This window comes from Mercenaria mercenaria, unplaced genomic scaffold, assembly GCF_021730395.1.
Source record: "Mercenaria mercenaria strain notata unplaced genomic scaffold, MADL_Memer_1 contig_3245, whole genome shotgun sequence".
Lineage (NCBI taxonomy): Eukaryota > Metazoa > Mollusca > Bivalvia > Venerida > Veneridae > Mercenaria > Mercenaria mercenaria.
Genome location: NW_026461367.1, coordinates 819 through 17883, shown reverse-complemented (window position 1 = coordinate 17883; position 17065 = coordinate 819). Strand labels below are relative to the sequence as shown.

Here is a 17065-nt window from a genome sequence, read left to right as displayed (position 1 = left end):
GACTTTCCAGCAAATCTCAAAATCCGAAAAAGCAATAATAAATGCAGGACTTTCTTAATAGTCAATCTTTTTGCATTAATTTTACCTTCAAGTTGTTTAAGTTGGCACTGTCTGGACATGACAAATTGTCATACAAAACAAATTATTGTCATTAAATCTTTATCTCCTATTTCTATTTACAATAATGTGCCAACTGTGTTCATCTTTAAAAGTTTTTTTTTTGCAATACTTACAAGCATCTAATATTCAATGATCATATTTACAGACAGAAACACAAACTGTCACATGCAACATTTATCATATCACATTTTTTCAAAAGATACGATCACTATTTTGAGAGTAGATTCACAATTTTCATATAAAGTAAACATTGGAAACTTATTTTCGGTGAATTTTCAAGATATAATGTAAATATTAAAGTCAGGACAGAGTTTACGTTTATATTGGTTGTACAACTCCTGCAACTCTGTAAGTGCAGACATGCACAACATCGACAACAACTATACATTACGGAAGTTCCGTATTCCTAAACAACCCTGTGAGGATAGGCTGGGATTACTGAAGTATTTAAGCGGCATCAAATATATGTTAAGACATGCATAAACGATGTTGTAAACTTACTTATTTCACTTAAAATTGCAATTTTTCATGCCTGTCATATTATTTCGTGTTATCGATCCGCAATTTTGGGTTAGTATAACCTCCATAAAAAAATAATTGTTTTTAAAAAAAATTATTGCTGTAATTTTGTTTTTGTTTAGAGTATATTATTACTTCATATTCATGATTTTTTTTTTTTTTTTTTTTTTGATTTAACGTCGCATTGACACATGATAGGTCATATGGCCACTTTCCAGCTTTAATTGTGGAGGAAGACCACAGGTGCCCCTCCGTGCATTATTTCATCACGAGCAGGCACCTGGGTAGAACCACCGGCCTTCCGTAAGCCAGCTCATTTTTCATTGTTTCTTCTCTATTTTTTTCTTTTCTTTCTTCTTTTGTATTTATTTTTTTTTCTTTCTTTTCGACATTTCCGCGCACCACCATTAATTCATCGTTTAAGATTATACAAACCAAAAATGGCGGATCGATAGCACGAAATAATACGACAGGCATGAAAAATCACTATTTTAAGTGAAATAAGTAAGTTTACAACATCATTTATACATGTCCTAACATATATTTGATGCCCCTTAAATATTTCCGTAATCCTAGCCTATCCTCATAGGGTTGTCTAGGAATACAGAACTTCCGTAATCCTAGAATCGGAGGCTAGGATTACGGTACACGCCATCCACCTGAAATTTACTCCACTATATTCTTGGAAGATACAGGTTTTATTTAAGATACTAAGCTACAGTACCTTGTATTGAAAATAGTTCAATCCTCATCATTTAATATGTCTAAAAAATGTCCCATACATACTACACACGGCTAATAGCATTACCGGTACCACCACCCTTTAATGCATACATTAATCTATCTGATAGTGTTCGAAAGTACTCTAAAAATATCTGTTACCACTTTAAGTAAGAAAGCTGCATAAGCATGTGATACTAGTAAAAAACTAAAACCTGTGCAAAATATCATAAAGCGTCCTCTAGCCACTTGCACTATGTGTTGTCAGTTGCCATACAGGCTTGCTGTCTTCCATGTATCACAGATTACAATGTGGATTTCATATGTTTGTATCTCAAAACAAAATTGTGTGGGTTTATTCACACAGTTCCTTTGACAGAAAAAAACCCATAAATTTGGAATAAAAAAAATAAAAGAACAAGAGCTGTCTCCATAGGATGACACATGCCCCCGATGGCACTTTGAATGAATAGTTATGGCCGATGTTAAGAGTTTAGGACCTTTGACCTACGGAGCTGGGTCTTGCGCGCGACACATCGTCTTACTGTGTCACACACTCATGCGTAGTTATTTTAAAATCCATGCATGAATGACAATGATATGGACCGGACACGCCCATCAATGCACTATCATGAAAAATGACCTTTGTCTAAGTGTGACCTTGACCTTTGAGCTACGGACCTGGGTCTTGCGCGCGACACGTCGTCTTACTGTGGTACACATTCATGCCAAGTTATTTGAAAATCCATCCATCGATGACAAAGATATGGACCGGACACGCCCATCAATGCACTATCCTTTAACGTCTAAGTGTGACCTTGACCTTTCAGCTACGGACCTGGGTCTTGCGCACGACACGTCGTCTTACTGTGGTACACATTCATGCCAAGTTATTTGAAAATCCATCCATCGATGACAAAGATATGGACCGGACAAGCCCATCAATGCACTATCCTTTAACGTCTAAGTGTGACCTTGACCTTTGAGCTACGGACCTGGGTCTTGCGCGCGACACATCGTCTTACTGTGGTACACATTCATGCCAAGTTATTTGAAAATCCATTCATTGATGACAAAGATATGGACCGGACACGCCCATCAATGCACTATCCTTTAATGTCTAAGTGTGACCTTGACCTTTGAGCTACGGGCCTGGGTCTTGCGCGCGACACGTCGTCTTACTGTGGTACACATTCATGCCAAGTTATTTGAAAATCCATCCATCGATGACAAAGATATGGACCGGACACGAAAATTGCGGACCGACTGACCGACAGACGGTTCAAAAACTATATGCCTCCCTTCGGGGGCATAAAAATACAAATTAAAAATGATTTTAGCATACATTAGCCAGCTAAATGCACATAATACATCTGGTTGCAGTACCAAGATATTTCTATATTTGCATAATATAAACAAAAGCCTGTGATGAAAGAAATCAGTTACCAGTAATGCTAATTAAACTTGTAAGTATGCACTATAAAATATGACAAAAAAGGTATATTTTAACAAGAAATCTATTCTTCCTTAAAGTTTTGTGTAGTAGTAGGCTTTGGCATAGTCATGCTCTTCAATGGATGCTCCTCTCCTCCAGATCTTTCCGAAACATTAATTTCTGGCGCTTCTTCAACCAGCTCGCAGTAGTCAAGGGAATTCGCTTTGTAAGTGTAGAACTTTGACATTATCATAAATATGATAGTGTCAACAAACATGAGGGTAGCAAATATGAAGAATTCAACCATCTAAAATACAAAAAAATATCAATATATAAAAAAGTATTTCTTAAATTAAAACACATCTACAAAAGTGAGTCATATATCCAGTCTCGGAATGCAACCTTACCATTGGTCAATAATTCTAAGGTTGTGCTCAAAATGAACTAATCAGATGCTTGACTTTTGAGGCTGATCTACAAACTCATGACCAAAACCAGTCCGAGAATTGAGACATTTACATGACAATTGTAGCACTTAATCACTTCTGCACAGATTCAAAATCTACTTTATCAAAACAGGCACCAATATACAGAAAAACCTTTCTGACAATATCTAAATGAGTTAATAAAATATGCCACAATATGATAAATAAATTTGAAAAATTATAAAGATTATTCATTACACTGACTGAATATCTGTAAATATTATTCAATTAGAAACATGTGAAATATAAGACATTAATTTTCATAGTAAGCCCGTTCTTGTTGAAAGCCTGAAATAATTTTAGAATGACAAAATGCAAGTACAGGTATTCTGTCAAACCCAGATTCATAAAGAATCAGCATTGCAATAAACAGCTTAAACCTCCATACGTATTTACAATGCAGGCCCAATACAGAACAAGATGTGTATCCACAGGACACTGGTGCTACATGCTGAATAACTATCCTATGACCATCAGATGTTTGATGACTCCTGATCAAATACATTTTGAGACATGTGCACAACACAAATTTGAATGGACAGACAGCTTAAAAAAGACAAGGACAAATCTAAGTGCCTCCACCTCCTGTTCATATGTTTATACATTAAAGATGATATAAGTTAGATAAATGACTATACCTGTGATGGTATCGAGTGTATATTTGCCACAATTATCACAACCAGATCCCCAAATGACACTGTAACCAGCCAAACTGCTTGAACAACAGACTTCAGTGATGTTGGTGCCTATTTAGGAACAAATAATACAGTGAAGCAAGTCTTGCCTGGCAATACAGGTGTGTCAGTCGTACAGATTTCTATTCCCTTCTGCCGTTGTTTTGTGAATCCACATCATCGTAATTTATTTCAGGTTTTTTTTATGGTGCAGAAAAGCACCTAGTGCCCATAGCTGCAATATCTCAAGCAAAGCTAGACCAGTATCAGAGAAAAAAAAAAACATCATCCTTCCACTTGCTACAAAAGCTTCCTCACAAGAAGGGACTCTATATTCAGAGTTTCAAGCCCAAACCAGTAAGATTCTACCTTTTACCACTCATGCTTACGGGCCCTAGTTCAACTCCTGTATTTTCCAGTATTAACACTTCTTTTGATTGGACATCAGCCTTTCAGAAAGTGGAGCCAGAAATGGACAGACAGGGACTTTGTTAACAGCAACCATTACTCACATACATTACGCACAAGATGTTTAACAGTAATTTTACAATCATTATGGCAGGTAAAACATGTGTATGCTACATGACTTTTTATTAATAAAAGAAGAGCTTTACTTAGATTACTGTGCAGTTCTTGTAAAATACCAAACAACAGGAAGAAGTTCTGACTTGGATAAAGTGTTAGCTATAAGTACAATGGCATGATTGCATCATATTTAGGTAACAATTGCACTTTCTTATTAAACAGAATTTCTCTTAGCAAGGTATACTGACATATGAGTGATTAGAATATTCTGTTTCTTCACAACTGAGCTAATTTTAAAATGAAATTCTGTTTAAATTACTGTAACACTACTAACCAAAATATCAAGGGAAACTTGTGACATTATTCTAAATATTACCTGGGAATAGGCAAAGGACAACCCACTAACTGAGAACAGTACTTCTCCAAGGGTGATGAGTATATACTGAGGTATAAGCCACATCATAGAAACTGTGTTTTCTGTTACATCCACAAACAGGTGAACAACAGACTGAAATTGTAAATGTCCTTAATACCCTAACAGTTTGTGTTCAAATGATCAATCTGACATTAATTCTAATGAAAAGTGCTATAATTCAAAAGGTTACTCATTAATTACAACTTTACAAATGGCTAAAATAGATGATTACAATGAAAATGATAAAACTGCTAGATCAATTTACTAAACCTACAATCTTACTCATAAAACAGATGTTCAAATGTTAACCTAGTGTTTTTTAAAATGGCTAACTTCCGCAGTTACCTCAACAAGATGTGTATGACATATAAATTTAAAGGTTAGCCTACTGGTAACTTCAATGCTTAAAACTGCCGGTAACACTAGTCGAAGTGGCAAGAATTAGAAGTTAATCATAATTTTGTTCAAAAGGTTGAAATGCCAAATCCTGAATAAGACAATGAGAGTGGCATTGACCTGGACAGAAATCATATACAGTCAAACTTTGTTCACTCAAACTAGGATAATTAAAACTCCACCCTTCACTCGAACTCATCGTCAGGCCCCGGCAAAATCCTTGTATAATGTACATTGATGACTCGAACTACCGATAACTTGAACAAATTGTGTAGGTCCCAACGAGTTCGAGTTAACAAAGTTCAACTATATTGCAAATTTGGACTTTTTTTTTTCTCAAAATGTTTGATATGTTTCTTTCCATTTCATGAAAATGTAAGAATTCATGAATCAGTAAGTTAAAAGGACTTATTAATGTCTGTATAATAAAATGAGAATAATTACCTCAGTCCCATTGTTGTGAACATAGGCTGTATAAACACCACTGCTTTAAGCGTAAATTCTGACTAGTGTCAATCAACTTTGAAAATACTACACTCAGTTCATATATCTTATATCTGGAAAAAAAAGATATAGAGATTAAATAGAAAAGTCAGAGAGATTTCAATGACAGAACATCTTATTAAACTTGAGGTCATGGAAGTGTTAACCAAACTCCTCAGGTATTAACAAATTCATGAGCATTTGAAAATTTTACAACATCAAAACCTCTTTGTATCCATTGCAACATGAAATTCATTAATGCACTCAGTGACATTTACTAAATGATAAGAATTTTACTATCATATTTTTTATTAAGAAACTTTTGCACATTATGTTCAGAACTACAAAAATATAAAAGTACTGAATGAAGTATTGCTTTGCAATATACAAAGTCCTTTCCTGGAATGTGACTAATGATCTCAGCTGCTGTATAAGCTAATAATGTGTATACAATATAGTGCTTTATATAAAATACATTTGAATATTGTTACCTCAGTATCAGTTAGCTCGATATTCCGGTTAGCACAATATGTTTTAGTTGGTCCAGACTTTTCTCTATACATTTTAATGGTATTGTTTATCATTAGCTCAATGTAATTGGCTCGATTATTTTGTTCAGCTCAATGGGATTTTTCAGTCCCGTCAAATTACCTGTATTGTTTTTACACCTGGTTCCGTTGATATCACATCATGTCAAAAATATCAAAGTTATTTGCAAGGTATGAAAATCAACCCATTGTTGTTGTCTGGCGATGTATTAATAATAATCAGGTTAGTTTGTGTGTGTGTGTGTTTTTTTTTTTTGTTATTTAATCTTTAATCCAATTTAAATGTTAGAAAGTTTGCATTTAATTCTCAATAATTAGTCTAAAAACAGCGTGCAAGTGGGCAATCTGTTTTCCAGTATAACAATATTTCAACTGAGTAACAATATGTGTATTTAAATGACACATTTTTGTTATTAAAACCCATTAAAAATGACGTATTTACATTTTATATTATTTCTTTCCCCTTTCAAACCCTCTTAAAGAAGCATGTAGTGTAATGACAATATTGACGTCCTACACAGACACAAAATATAGTCCCAGATAGACGATATCATTACTTCAAACTTCGGATACGCCAATGAAATTTTTGCAGTCCCTTGAATATCGAGGTAACGGTATTTGACTGTATGTTATAATTCACAAAGTTTTGATTAAAATTTGCACATATCAATTGTTGATAGCTTGTAACATCTATAAACATGGACAAAAAAGCTAGAATAATGAAAAGAGAAGTGACCTAAAATATTTTAAAGACTGGTCTGAAAAAGATCAATGTTGCCTTTTAGCCTCTAAGTGTGACCTTAACCTTTGAGCTAAGGATCTGGATATTGTGCATTACACATCATCACACTGTGGGGGTCATTTGTGCCAAGAAACAGAAAAAATTCTATTGACTTCCAAGTGTGACTTTGAGCTACAGGTCTGGAAGATCAGGAAAACATGTTACCTCATTTCGGGGAACATTTGTGCAAAGTAATGCCAAAATCCCTAAATGGATGGTTCGAGTTATAGACTGGACTGGAAAAAAGCCCTATACGCATGATTTGACTTCCAGACTAGGAAGGTGCCTAGACGAGGTAGGTGTAAGGGTTTTGCACAAGATAGTCGTTACCTAGCAAGCTCAGATATTGTGCATCATTCCAGCTAATTTTTTACCAAGAAAACTGAAAATCATGGAATTCCTGCATAATTCTGAAAATTTGTGTATCTCCATCAAACACATACCGCAGTGGTTCCACCTCCATAAAATCTGTTGCTTTAAAAGGGGTCACATTAAAATGTATCCCTATATCTGAGGACGACAGAGCATCTGCACTTGTAGATATAATGGTGAGAGTATCAACTAGATCATCTATACTAAACATACTGAAAGTATACACATTTCAATCTGTTCATAAAAAGCGAAAAAATGACTGTATCATACAATATGCAGTATAGAAAATCTTTAATAGCAAAATCTTAACAGTTCTGAGAAAATATAAAAATATGTAGAAATTATAAAAAGACGAGAAATAAGAATGTTATATAACAATCTCAAATGCTCCCGGAGGATCCAAATCCCTTCATGTAGTGTTAATATAATCTAACAAGAGCTGTCACAGGAGACAGCGTGCTCGACTATTTCGATGCTGGATAGTGAAACTGGGCACATCTGAGGAAACTAGAGCTGTCACTGGAGTGTTTAATGACTCCAATTGTGGAAGAAGATATTGCACAATAGATGCTCAGTCTGTGTCAAAAATATCAACTTAAAGTAATAAGAGTGGTAAAGATAAAATGTATCAAAACACTATATAAGTATATCCTCAGCAAAAAGGGGCATAATTCATTAAATATTGGTGCCAGAGTTGTGCAGCTTGTGTCATATAGTGTGGGTGATGATGCTGAACAACTATTTTAAGTTTGAATCAAATCCATTCAGTAATAACAGAGACAGAGTGAAAGTGCATCAAAACTTTAACCTAAAATTCTAAGTAAAAAAGGGGAATAATCAATAAAAAAAATTGGTGCCAGAGTTATGCACCTTGCGTCATATGGTGTGGGTGATGATGTTGAACAACTATTTTAAGTATGAATCAAATCCATTCAGTAATAACAGAGACAGAGTGAAAGTGCATCAAAACTTTAACCAAAAATTCTAAGTAAAAAGGGGAAATAATTCATGAAAAATTGGTGCCAGAGTTATGCACCTTGCATCATATGATAAGGGTAATGATGTTGAACAATTGTTCAAGTTTGAATCAGATCCATTCAGTAATAACAGAGAAAGAGTGAAAGTGCATAAAACTTTAACCTGAAATTCTAAGTAAAAAGGGGAATAATTCATGAAAAATTGTGCCAGAGTTATGCATCTTGTGTCATATGATGTGGGTGATGATGTTGAACAACTATTTTAAGTTTGAATCAAATCCATTCAGTAATAACAGAGGTAGAGTGAAAGTGTACCAAAACTTTAACCTAAAATTCTAAGTAAAAAGGGGGAATAATTCATGAAAAAATGGTGCCAGAGTTATGCATCTTGTGTCATATGATGTGGGTGATGATGCTGAACAACTATTTTAAGTTTGAATCAAATCCATTCAGTAATAACAGAGGTAGAATGAAAGTGTACCAAAACTTTAACCTGAAATTCTAAGTAAAAAGGGGGAATAATTAATGAAAAAATGGTGCCAGAGTTATGCACCTTGTGTCATATGATGTGGGTGATGATGTTGAACAACTATTTTAAGTTTGAATCAAATCCATTCGGTAATAACAGAGATAGAGTGAAAGTGCATCAAAACTTTAACCTGAAAATCTAAGTGAAAAGGGGGGATAATTCATGAAATATTGGTGCCAGAGTTATGGCCCTTATGTCAGATGATGTGGATGATGATGAGGAATAAGTATTTCAAGTCTGAATCAAATCCATCAAGTAATTACAGAGATATGTTGAAAAAAGAGAAAGTGCACCAAAACTTTAACCAAGGTGGGGACGCGGAAAGACGCCGACGCCGGGGCGAGTAGGATAGCTCTCCTTATACTTCGTATAGTCGAGCTAAAAATAACAATAGGCTGTAAAAGTTTGCTAATCATCTTTTCAAATTTATAATCTATGCAAGGAAAGTACATGTATTTTGAAGTCTAGTGTCGAATGGAGCAGATATGGTCTGGATAAAAGCAGATCTTCAACTCTTCTACATTTTTCCTCTTTTAAAAGGTCTGACTTGATATCATAGCTTAAATACTGAAAGTCCTCTAAACATGATCTTTGCCAAAGTGCAACTGGAACACAGCCTTATAACTCTACTATCTGAGTTACAAATATGAGGCCGTGAATAATACATCACCATGATTTCACTGTTCATATGGTTAGTCAAAGTGAAGAATTTCATCCTAAGTGTGACTTTGACCTTGGAGCTACATAGGACCCTTGGCTTTGCATGTTATCATGAACATGTCACATGAAGTGATAAGTGATATTAAAATATGGACTCGACATATTCATAATTCATAATTCATGTGGAGAAGTTGGCAGTTACTTGCGAAGAACAGGTTTGTACTGGTACAGAACTGGTTAGGTGAACTGCCTGCCGTTACATAACTGAAATACTGTTGAAAAAAGGCGTTTAACCTAAAACAAACAAACATCAAAAAAGACAGTTTGAGTTATATCCTAGACTAAATCTAGAATAACAGCTCAAGCATATATGGTCAGACACGCCGATGACTGCAAACTTGTGTAGGCCCCAAGATAAGGGTTCATTCCTGATCTCAGTATACAAGACTGTTCAACCTGACATTTTGTTCAGATCAAGTCTGAATAGATGTGTGTCAGGACACTGGTGCCCCCACTTCTTGTCAATGTATGCATATTTTTGACTAAATCAAGGGCCATAACTCTGGTCTGACTGCATGAAATCCCAATTAAAACACCAGGTGCGCAACTTCACAAGCTAGATAACAACCCTGCGAGGTCTGGTGACTTTTTGAGATATGCATTTTACAAATTCTGACAGACAACAGACAGACAACGGCAAATCTAAGTGCACCCCACAAAAGTTTGGAGGTGCACCAAAATAAGTCTGATCCAACAATAAATTTATTCATTCTTACTTACCTTAATGCTGCATTTCCATGTTTTGGTTTATCTCTCTTGTCTGGAAACTGAAAAAAAAAACACAAAATACTGCAAAGCATTTTATATTTACATAGCAGACTGAATCTTCAAAATGATATACAGTAATAAGGAACTGTGTACAATACAACTTAGATGACCCACAATATCAGTTAAAAGGACTCATTAGAATTTTGTTTTGACATTCAGCAATATTTGGTATCAGCAGAAACATCTAACATGCAAATATTTCAGATAAAGTTGTTCAATGTTGAGAACTTCCCACCATATCCACTTATTGGTAAGAAGAAAACATATGGCAATTCAAAACTCATCAATTTTTACCTTAATTTTCAAGGGACATTGTCATTTAAAAAAACACTACACCAAACTTCAATTCTTATTACACTCATCGAATTACACACATAAATTTCTTTTGTGTGTTAATATTAAATTTTGTGTTTATTCCCATTATAAAATAAAAGATATTATATGAGGTGATTACACTGTATGCCATTAAATGCCATACTTTCTGATCAAAGAATGAGTCATTTCTGAAGAAAACCACATCAGTCCAATCCCATTAGATACCAGCTTATGTACAAAACTTAACCAAATCAGGACGCTGACACAAGTGAGTGCAAAAGCTCTACCTAATCTTGATAAATCAAGTTAAAAATCTTACTTGTGACAATTTCAAGCCCTTGTTCACATCAAAGTACAATATCATTCTATATGCCTTCAATTCTGAACACTGGAAAGTCTTTTCAAATTTATAATTCTGGCCTTTGCACTTAGATTCAGCAGTCATTTTGTATTTTCCACTGTCAGTCACAATGAAATCACTCATCTGCAATGTAACATACATGCATATATAAACTAAAATTCATTGGAGTTTAAAAAGATGTTAAAATTAGACCCGAGATTTCCAGATTAATCTGGAAAAGTGGGTATGTAGGTTTTAAACATGACAAAATATATTGTACTTGTTGATGAAACAAATAATTTGTACCTCTTATTGCAGAAGCCCACTTTGTGTGACTGACTGACAGACCAACAGACTGACAGATGGGAAGACTGAGGGCACACCTTTCCTCTATTGAAACATTGGAATAATTTGTTTTCATTACACTGAAGTTTAATCCAACAAGCAGCTAACGCCTGATGGCGTTTTGGCCAGGTTTTCCGAATTAGGTGATAATGAGATAAAAGTCCTAATAAAGGAATACAATAAATAACCCCCAAATTAATAAGCACTATTGAAGGAAAAAGGGAAAAAAGAAATGGACAGATAGAAAATGAAATTAAACAAATAAATTGGTGTAAAAAAATCAAAGTAAGAAAAACACCATTTTCAATGTTTATATCCAAGTGACCTTGACCTTTGACCCCATAATCAATAGGGGTCATGTACACATCAAGATCAACATGCGTATAAAGTTTCAAGGTCCTAGGTGAAATACTTGTCCGGATATTGAGCAGAAACAATTTTCAATGTTTAGATCCCCGTGACCTTGATCTTTGACCAAGTGACCCCAAAATCAATAGGGGCCATGTACACATCAAGACCAACATACCAATGAAGTTTCAAAATCCTAGGTGAAATACTTGTCCAGATATTGAGCGGAAACCATTTTCAATGTTCAGGTCCCTGTGACCTTGACCTTTGACTCAATGACACCATTCTCACACGAATTTGGGTAATAGGGATCATTCTGACCAAGTTTCTTAAAGTTTGGATTTATAAGTAGTTGTTGACAAAAATGAATGAACAAAAGGTTAACATGAGACTCACTATCCCATCCATCTGCCCATCCATCGGCCCAGATAGCCCTAACCTACAAGCCGTATTTTTCTACGAAAACCTAGCCAATAAAACAATTTTCATAAAGCAGGAAAATCTTTGCAACAGCTACACAAATCATTTCCAAATAATCTCAAGTATAGTTATTTTGACAAACAAACAACTTTCTTCTTAAAAATTTACTTGAAGGGACCCCTCCATCACAAACTATTTTACCATCAGTCTTGCAATTTTTTTAATTCTGGAAAGTCAAAAGAAATTTGATGATGGAATACTCCTTTTTCAACAATTTGGAAACATGGCAGTCTAATTTTAGGGGTTTTGTGCACAAAATGGCAAACAAGTGGGTCATGATGACCCTGGATCACTCACCTGAGTAATATGAGCTACATGTTTCAAATGTCAAAATGATGATAAAATACTAAGAAAGTCAGTAGGTCACATTCATGGTCAATGAAATTCAGTTTTACGATTTGTGTGCAAAACTGTGTATGTCATCAAAATTTCAAGGCTGTATCTTAAACAAGAGGTTCATGATGACCCTGAATAGCTCATCGGAGTAATAGGAGTCGCATGTTTCAAATGGCAAAATGATGCTAAAATATTAGAAAGTAGGTCAGTGACCAATTCATGGTCACTGAAAGTCAGTTTTAAGATCGGTATGCAAAACTGTACATGTCATCAAAATTTCAAGGCTGTATCTTAAACTAGAATGTGTCTGTAGGACACAGGGTGTGCCCCCCACTGGTACATTTGTCACAAATAAGGTGAAATAATTCAAATGTTTGCAGTCTTAATGGGGTATAGCCTAAAAAAAATTATGAAAAGGATTCATTATTCTATACCATATACTTTTTGAGTTATGAGCATCACAAACAAAAAATCCACTAATTTGGCTATTTCATGGGCCATAACTCTGTAATAAATGCTAAATTTCTCAAGAAGAATGCCAAGTGTGCAAGGTCACATTATGATAAAGACTCAAGCAAGGTTTCATGAATTTACATTAAATATTTTCTGAGTGAGGCGCATAATTAGGTGAAAATGTGCATTTTTTGACTATTTCAGGGGCCATAACTCTAAAAATAGGGGGCGGACTCAGATGAAAAATAGAAGGTGCGCAAGTTCATATCATGATAAAGACTCATACAAGGTTTCATGAATTTATATCAAATACTTTTTGAGCTAGGCATGTCACAAGGTGAAAATGTGCATTTTTGACTATTTCAGGGGCCATAACTCTAACAAGAGGACCATGATGGTCCTGAATCGCTCACATCTTCCCACATGATCCAGTTTTGAGTATGACGTTGTTTTTTCTATTATTTGACATAGTGACCTAGTTTTTGAGCTCATGTGACCCAGTTTTGAACTTGACCTAGATATTATAAAGATAAAAATTCTGACCAATTTTCATGAAGATCCATTGAAAAATATGGTCTCTAGAGAGGTCACAAGGTTTTTCTATTATTTGACCTATTGACCTGGTTTTTTAAGGCACGTGACCCAGTTTCAAACTTGACCTAGATATCATCAAGGTGTACATTCTGACCAATTTTCATGAAGATCCATTCAAGGGTATGGCCTCTAGAGAGGTCACAAGATTTTTCTATTTCAAGACCTACTGACCTAGTTTTTGATCGCAGTTGACCCAGTTTCAAACTTGACCTAGATATCATCAAGATAAACATTCAGACCAACTTTCATACAGATCCCATGAAAAATATGGCCTCTAGAGAGGTCACAACGTTTTTCTATTTTAGACCTACTGACCTAGTTTTTGACCGCACATGACCCTGTTTCGAACATGATCTAGATATCATCAAGATGAACATTCAGACCAACTTTCATGAAGATCCATTGAAAAATATGGCCTTTAGAGAGGTCACAAGGTTTTTCTATTATTTGACCTACTGACCTAGTTTTTGATGGCACGTGACCCACTTTCGAACTTGATCTAGATATCATCAAGATGAACATTCAGACCAACTTTCATACAGATCCCATGGAAAATATGGCCTCTAGAGAGGTCACAAGGTTTTTCTATTATTTGACCTACTGACCTAGTTTTTGATAGCACGTGACCCACTTTCGAACTTGACTTAGATATCATCAAGGTGAACATTCTGACCAATTTTCATGAAGATTTCATAAAATATATGGCCTCTAGAGAGGTCACAAGGTTTTTCTATTTTTAGACCTACTGACCTAGTTTTTGACTGCATCTGACCCAGTTTCGAACTTGACCTAGACATCATCAAGATGAACATTCAGATCAACTTTCATACAGATCCCATGAAAAATATGGCCTTTAGAGAGGTCACAAGGTTTTTCTATTATTTGACCTACTGACCTAGTTTTTGATGGCACGTGACCCAGTTTCGAACTTGACCTAGATATCATCAAGGTAAACATTTTGACCAATTTTCATGAAGATCTTGTGAAATATATGGCCTCTAGAAAGGTCACAAGATTTTTCTATTTTTAGACCTACTGACCTAGTTTTTGATCGCACGTGACCCAGTTTCAAACTTGACCTAGATATCATCAAGGTGAACATTCTGACCAATTTTCATGAAGATCCATTGAAAATTATGGCCTCTAGAGAGGTCACAAGGTTTTTCTATTTTTAGACCTACTGACCTAGTTTTTGATGGCACGTGACCCAGTTTTGAACTTGACCTAGAATTTACCAAGATGAACATTCTGACCCATTTTCATAAAGATCCCATAAAAAATGTGACCTCTAGAGATGTCACAAGGAAAAGTTTACGGACGCACGGACGACAGACACCGCGCGATCACAAAAGCTCACCTTGTCACTTTGTGACAGGTGAGCTAAAAATAGAGGGTGGAGCCAGATGAAAAATAGGAGGTGCGTAAGTTCATATCATGATAAAGACTCATGCAAGGTTTCATCAAATACTTTTGGGCTAGGCCTGTAACAAGGTGAAAATGTGCATTTTTGACTATTTCAGGGGCCATAACTCTAGAAATAGGGCGCGGACCCATCCCTAATATATACCTGTCGTAATTTGGAAACAATTAATATAACTTAGATTTTCATGCCTGATGTCACAAATTTTTTAATAAGATACCAATGCAATAAAAGAAAGAACTTTTACATGTTTTCATTAACTTGAAAAATTTCTGATAATTAGGGGCCATTTTTGTATGTAAATTGAACATATCCCTATATCAATCCTTAAAAATAAAACAATGACTTACTCCCAAACTGTTTAACTCCTCACTGAACATGGGTGATTTTATATGAACATTGCAAGGTAGGGTGTTGATGAACATAACACCAGTCTCTCCTGTAGATATACTTGTGTCTTCTGCCATCTAAAATAAATATCAAAACAGTTGTTTGATTGACTCAAAACATTTTGTCGATATACTTTGACCTACAGGTACTGGTTGGTAATACATAGATATATTGGAAGACATCGTAAAATTCATTCAGTTACAGAAGAAAGATTCCAAGCTGATTTTGTTTTGTGGGGTTTCAGGTCAAACCAACATAATTTAGGTCCTATGATTATATTCAAGCTTTTAATAGTGGATGAAAATCCTAGTTGCCAAAACCTGGAATTTGTTTTAAAGTCAAGTGGGCATACTTGTAGAACCAGCAACCTTCTGTAAGCCAGCAGGATGGCTTCTTCACTATTCCAAATCTTAAAGGTGAGGAGCAAGTGAAACATTTTTTCACTTGCGTGTTCTTCTGAATATTTCCAATGAACTTAAAACACTCTCTGTTTATTCTCTTTTTCCACTGTATTATAAACCTGAAATATGTTGCCAGTATGTCTTCTTCTCGTTAGAATAGAAAAAGGAATAACAATACTGCAACTAGAAAATGCTTTTGTAAAAAAGCGCATGTCTCCCCCAATGCAAAGTCCTATAGGCAAGAGGTTAATAGGGGTCAGGAGCGAAAGTCAAGGAGATACTGATGGTTGGCTGCAATAGGGATCATCTACTTGGCATGTCCAGTCATCCCGCTAAATTTCAACACTCTTGGCCTAGTGGTTCTCAAGTCACTGTTCTGGCTCCTGTGACCTTGACCTTTGACCAAGTGACCTCAAAATAAGTAGGGGTCATCTACTCTGCATGAGCAATCATCCTATTAAGTTTCAACATTCTGGGTCAAGTGGTTCTCAAGTTATTTCCAAAAAATGATTTTACATGAACAGGCCACTGTGACCTTGACCTTTAATAGACTGACCCCAAAATCAATAGGGGTCATCTACTCTGCATGTTCAATCATCCTATTAAGTTTCAACATTCTGGGTCAAGTGGTTCTCTAGTTACTGATCGGAAATGGTTTTCAATGTTCAGGCCCCTGTGACCTTGACCTTTCACGGAGTGACCCCAAAATTGTTAGGGGTCATCTACTCTGCATGAGCAATCATCCTATTAAGTTTCAACATTCTGGGTCAAGTGGTTCTCAAGTTACTGACCGGAAATGGTTTTCAAAGTTCAGGCCCCTGTGACCTTGACCTTTAATGGAGTGACCCCAAAATCAATAGGGGTCATCTACTTTGCATGTACAATCATCCTATGAAGTTTCAACATTCTGGGTCAAGTGGTTCTCTAGTTATTGATCAGAAATGGTTTTCCATGTTCAGGCCCCTGTGACCTTGACCTTTGATGGAGTGACCCCAAAATCAATAGGGGTCATCTACTTTTCATGATCAATCAACCTATGAAGTTTCAACATTCTGGGTCAAGTGGTTCTCTAGTTATTGATCGGAAATGGTTTTCAATGTTCAGGCCCCTGTGACCTTGACCTTTGACGGAGTGAACCCAAAATCAATAGGGGTCATCTACTTTGCATGGCCAATC

The 17065-nt window shown here is 35.5% G+C and overlaps 2 protein-coding genes across 2 annotated transcripts; both read right to left on the bottom strand.

Moving 5' to 3' along the window:
* Positions 1 to 763: 763 nt before the first annotated feature.
* LOC128552868 (solute carrier family 15 member 2-like) lies at positions 764 to 15565 on the bottom strand (the record flags this gene model as incomplete). Its single annotated transcript, XM_053533939.1, is given in 8 exon segments — positions 764 to 3101; positions 3918 to 4025; positions 4855 to 4986; positions 5734 to 5846; positions 7545 to 7685; positions 10420 to 10466; positions 11102 to 11266; positions 15449 to 15565. Coding segments are annotated over 5 exon segments (582 nt in total), but the record flags the coding sequence as incomplete, so codon positions are not given.
* LOC128552867 (solute carrier family 15 member 1-like) lies at positions 2877 to 4938 on the bottom strand. Its single transcript, XM_053533938.1, has 3 exons — positions 4855 to 4938; positions 3918 to 4025; positions 2877 to 3101 (listed from the first exon to the last, which is right to left on the bottom strand). Exons 1-3 carry the CDS (start codon positions 4936 to 4938, stop codon positions 2877 to 2879), a joined length of 417 nt encoding a protein of 138 aa, XP_053389913.1.
* Positions 15566 to 17065: the final 1500 nt, after the last annotated feature.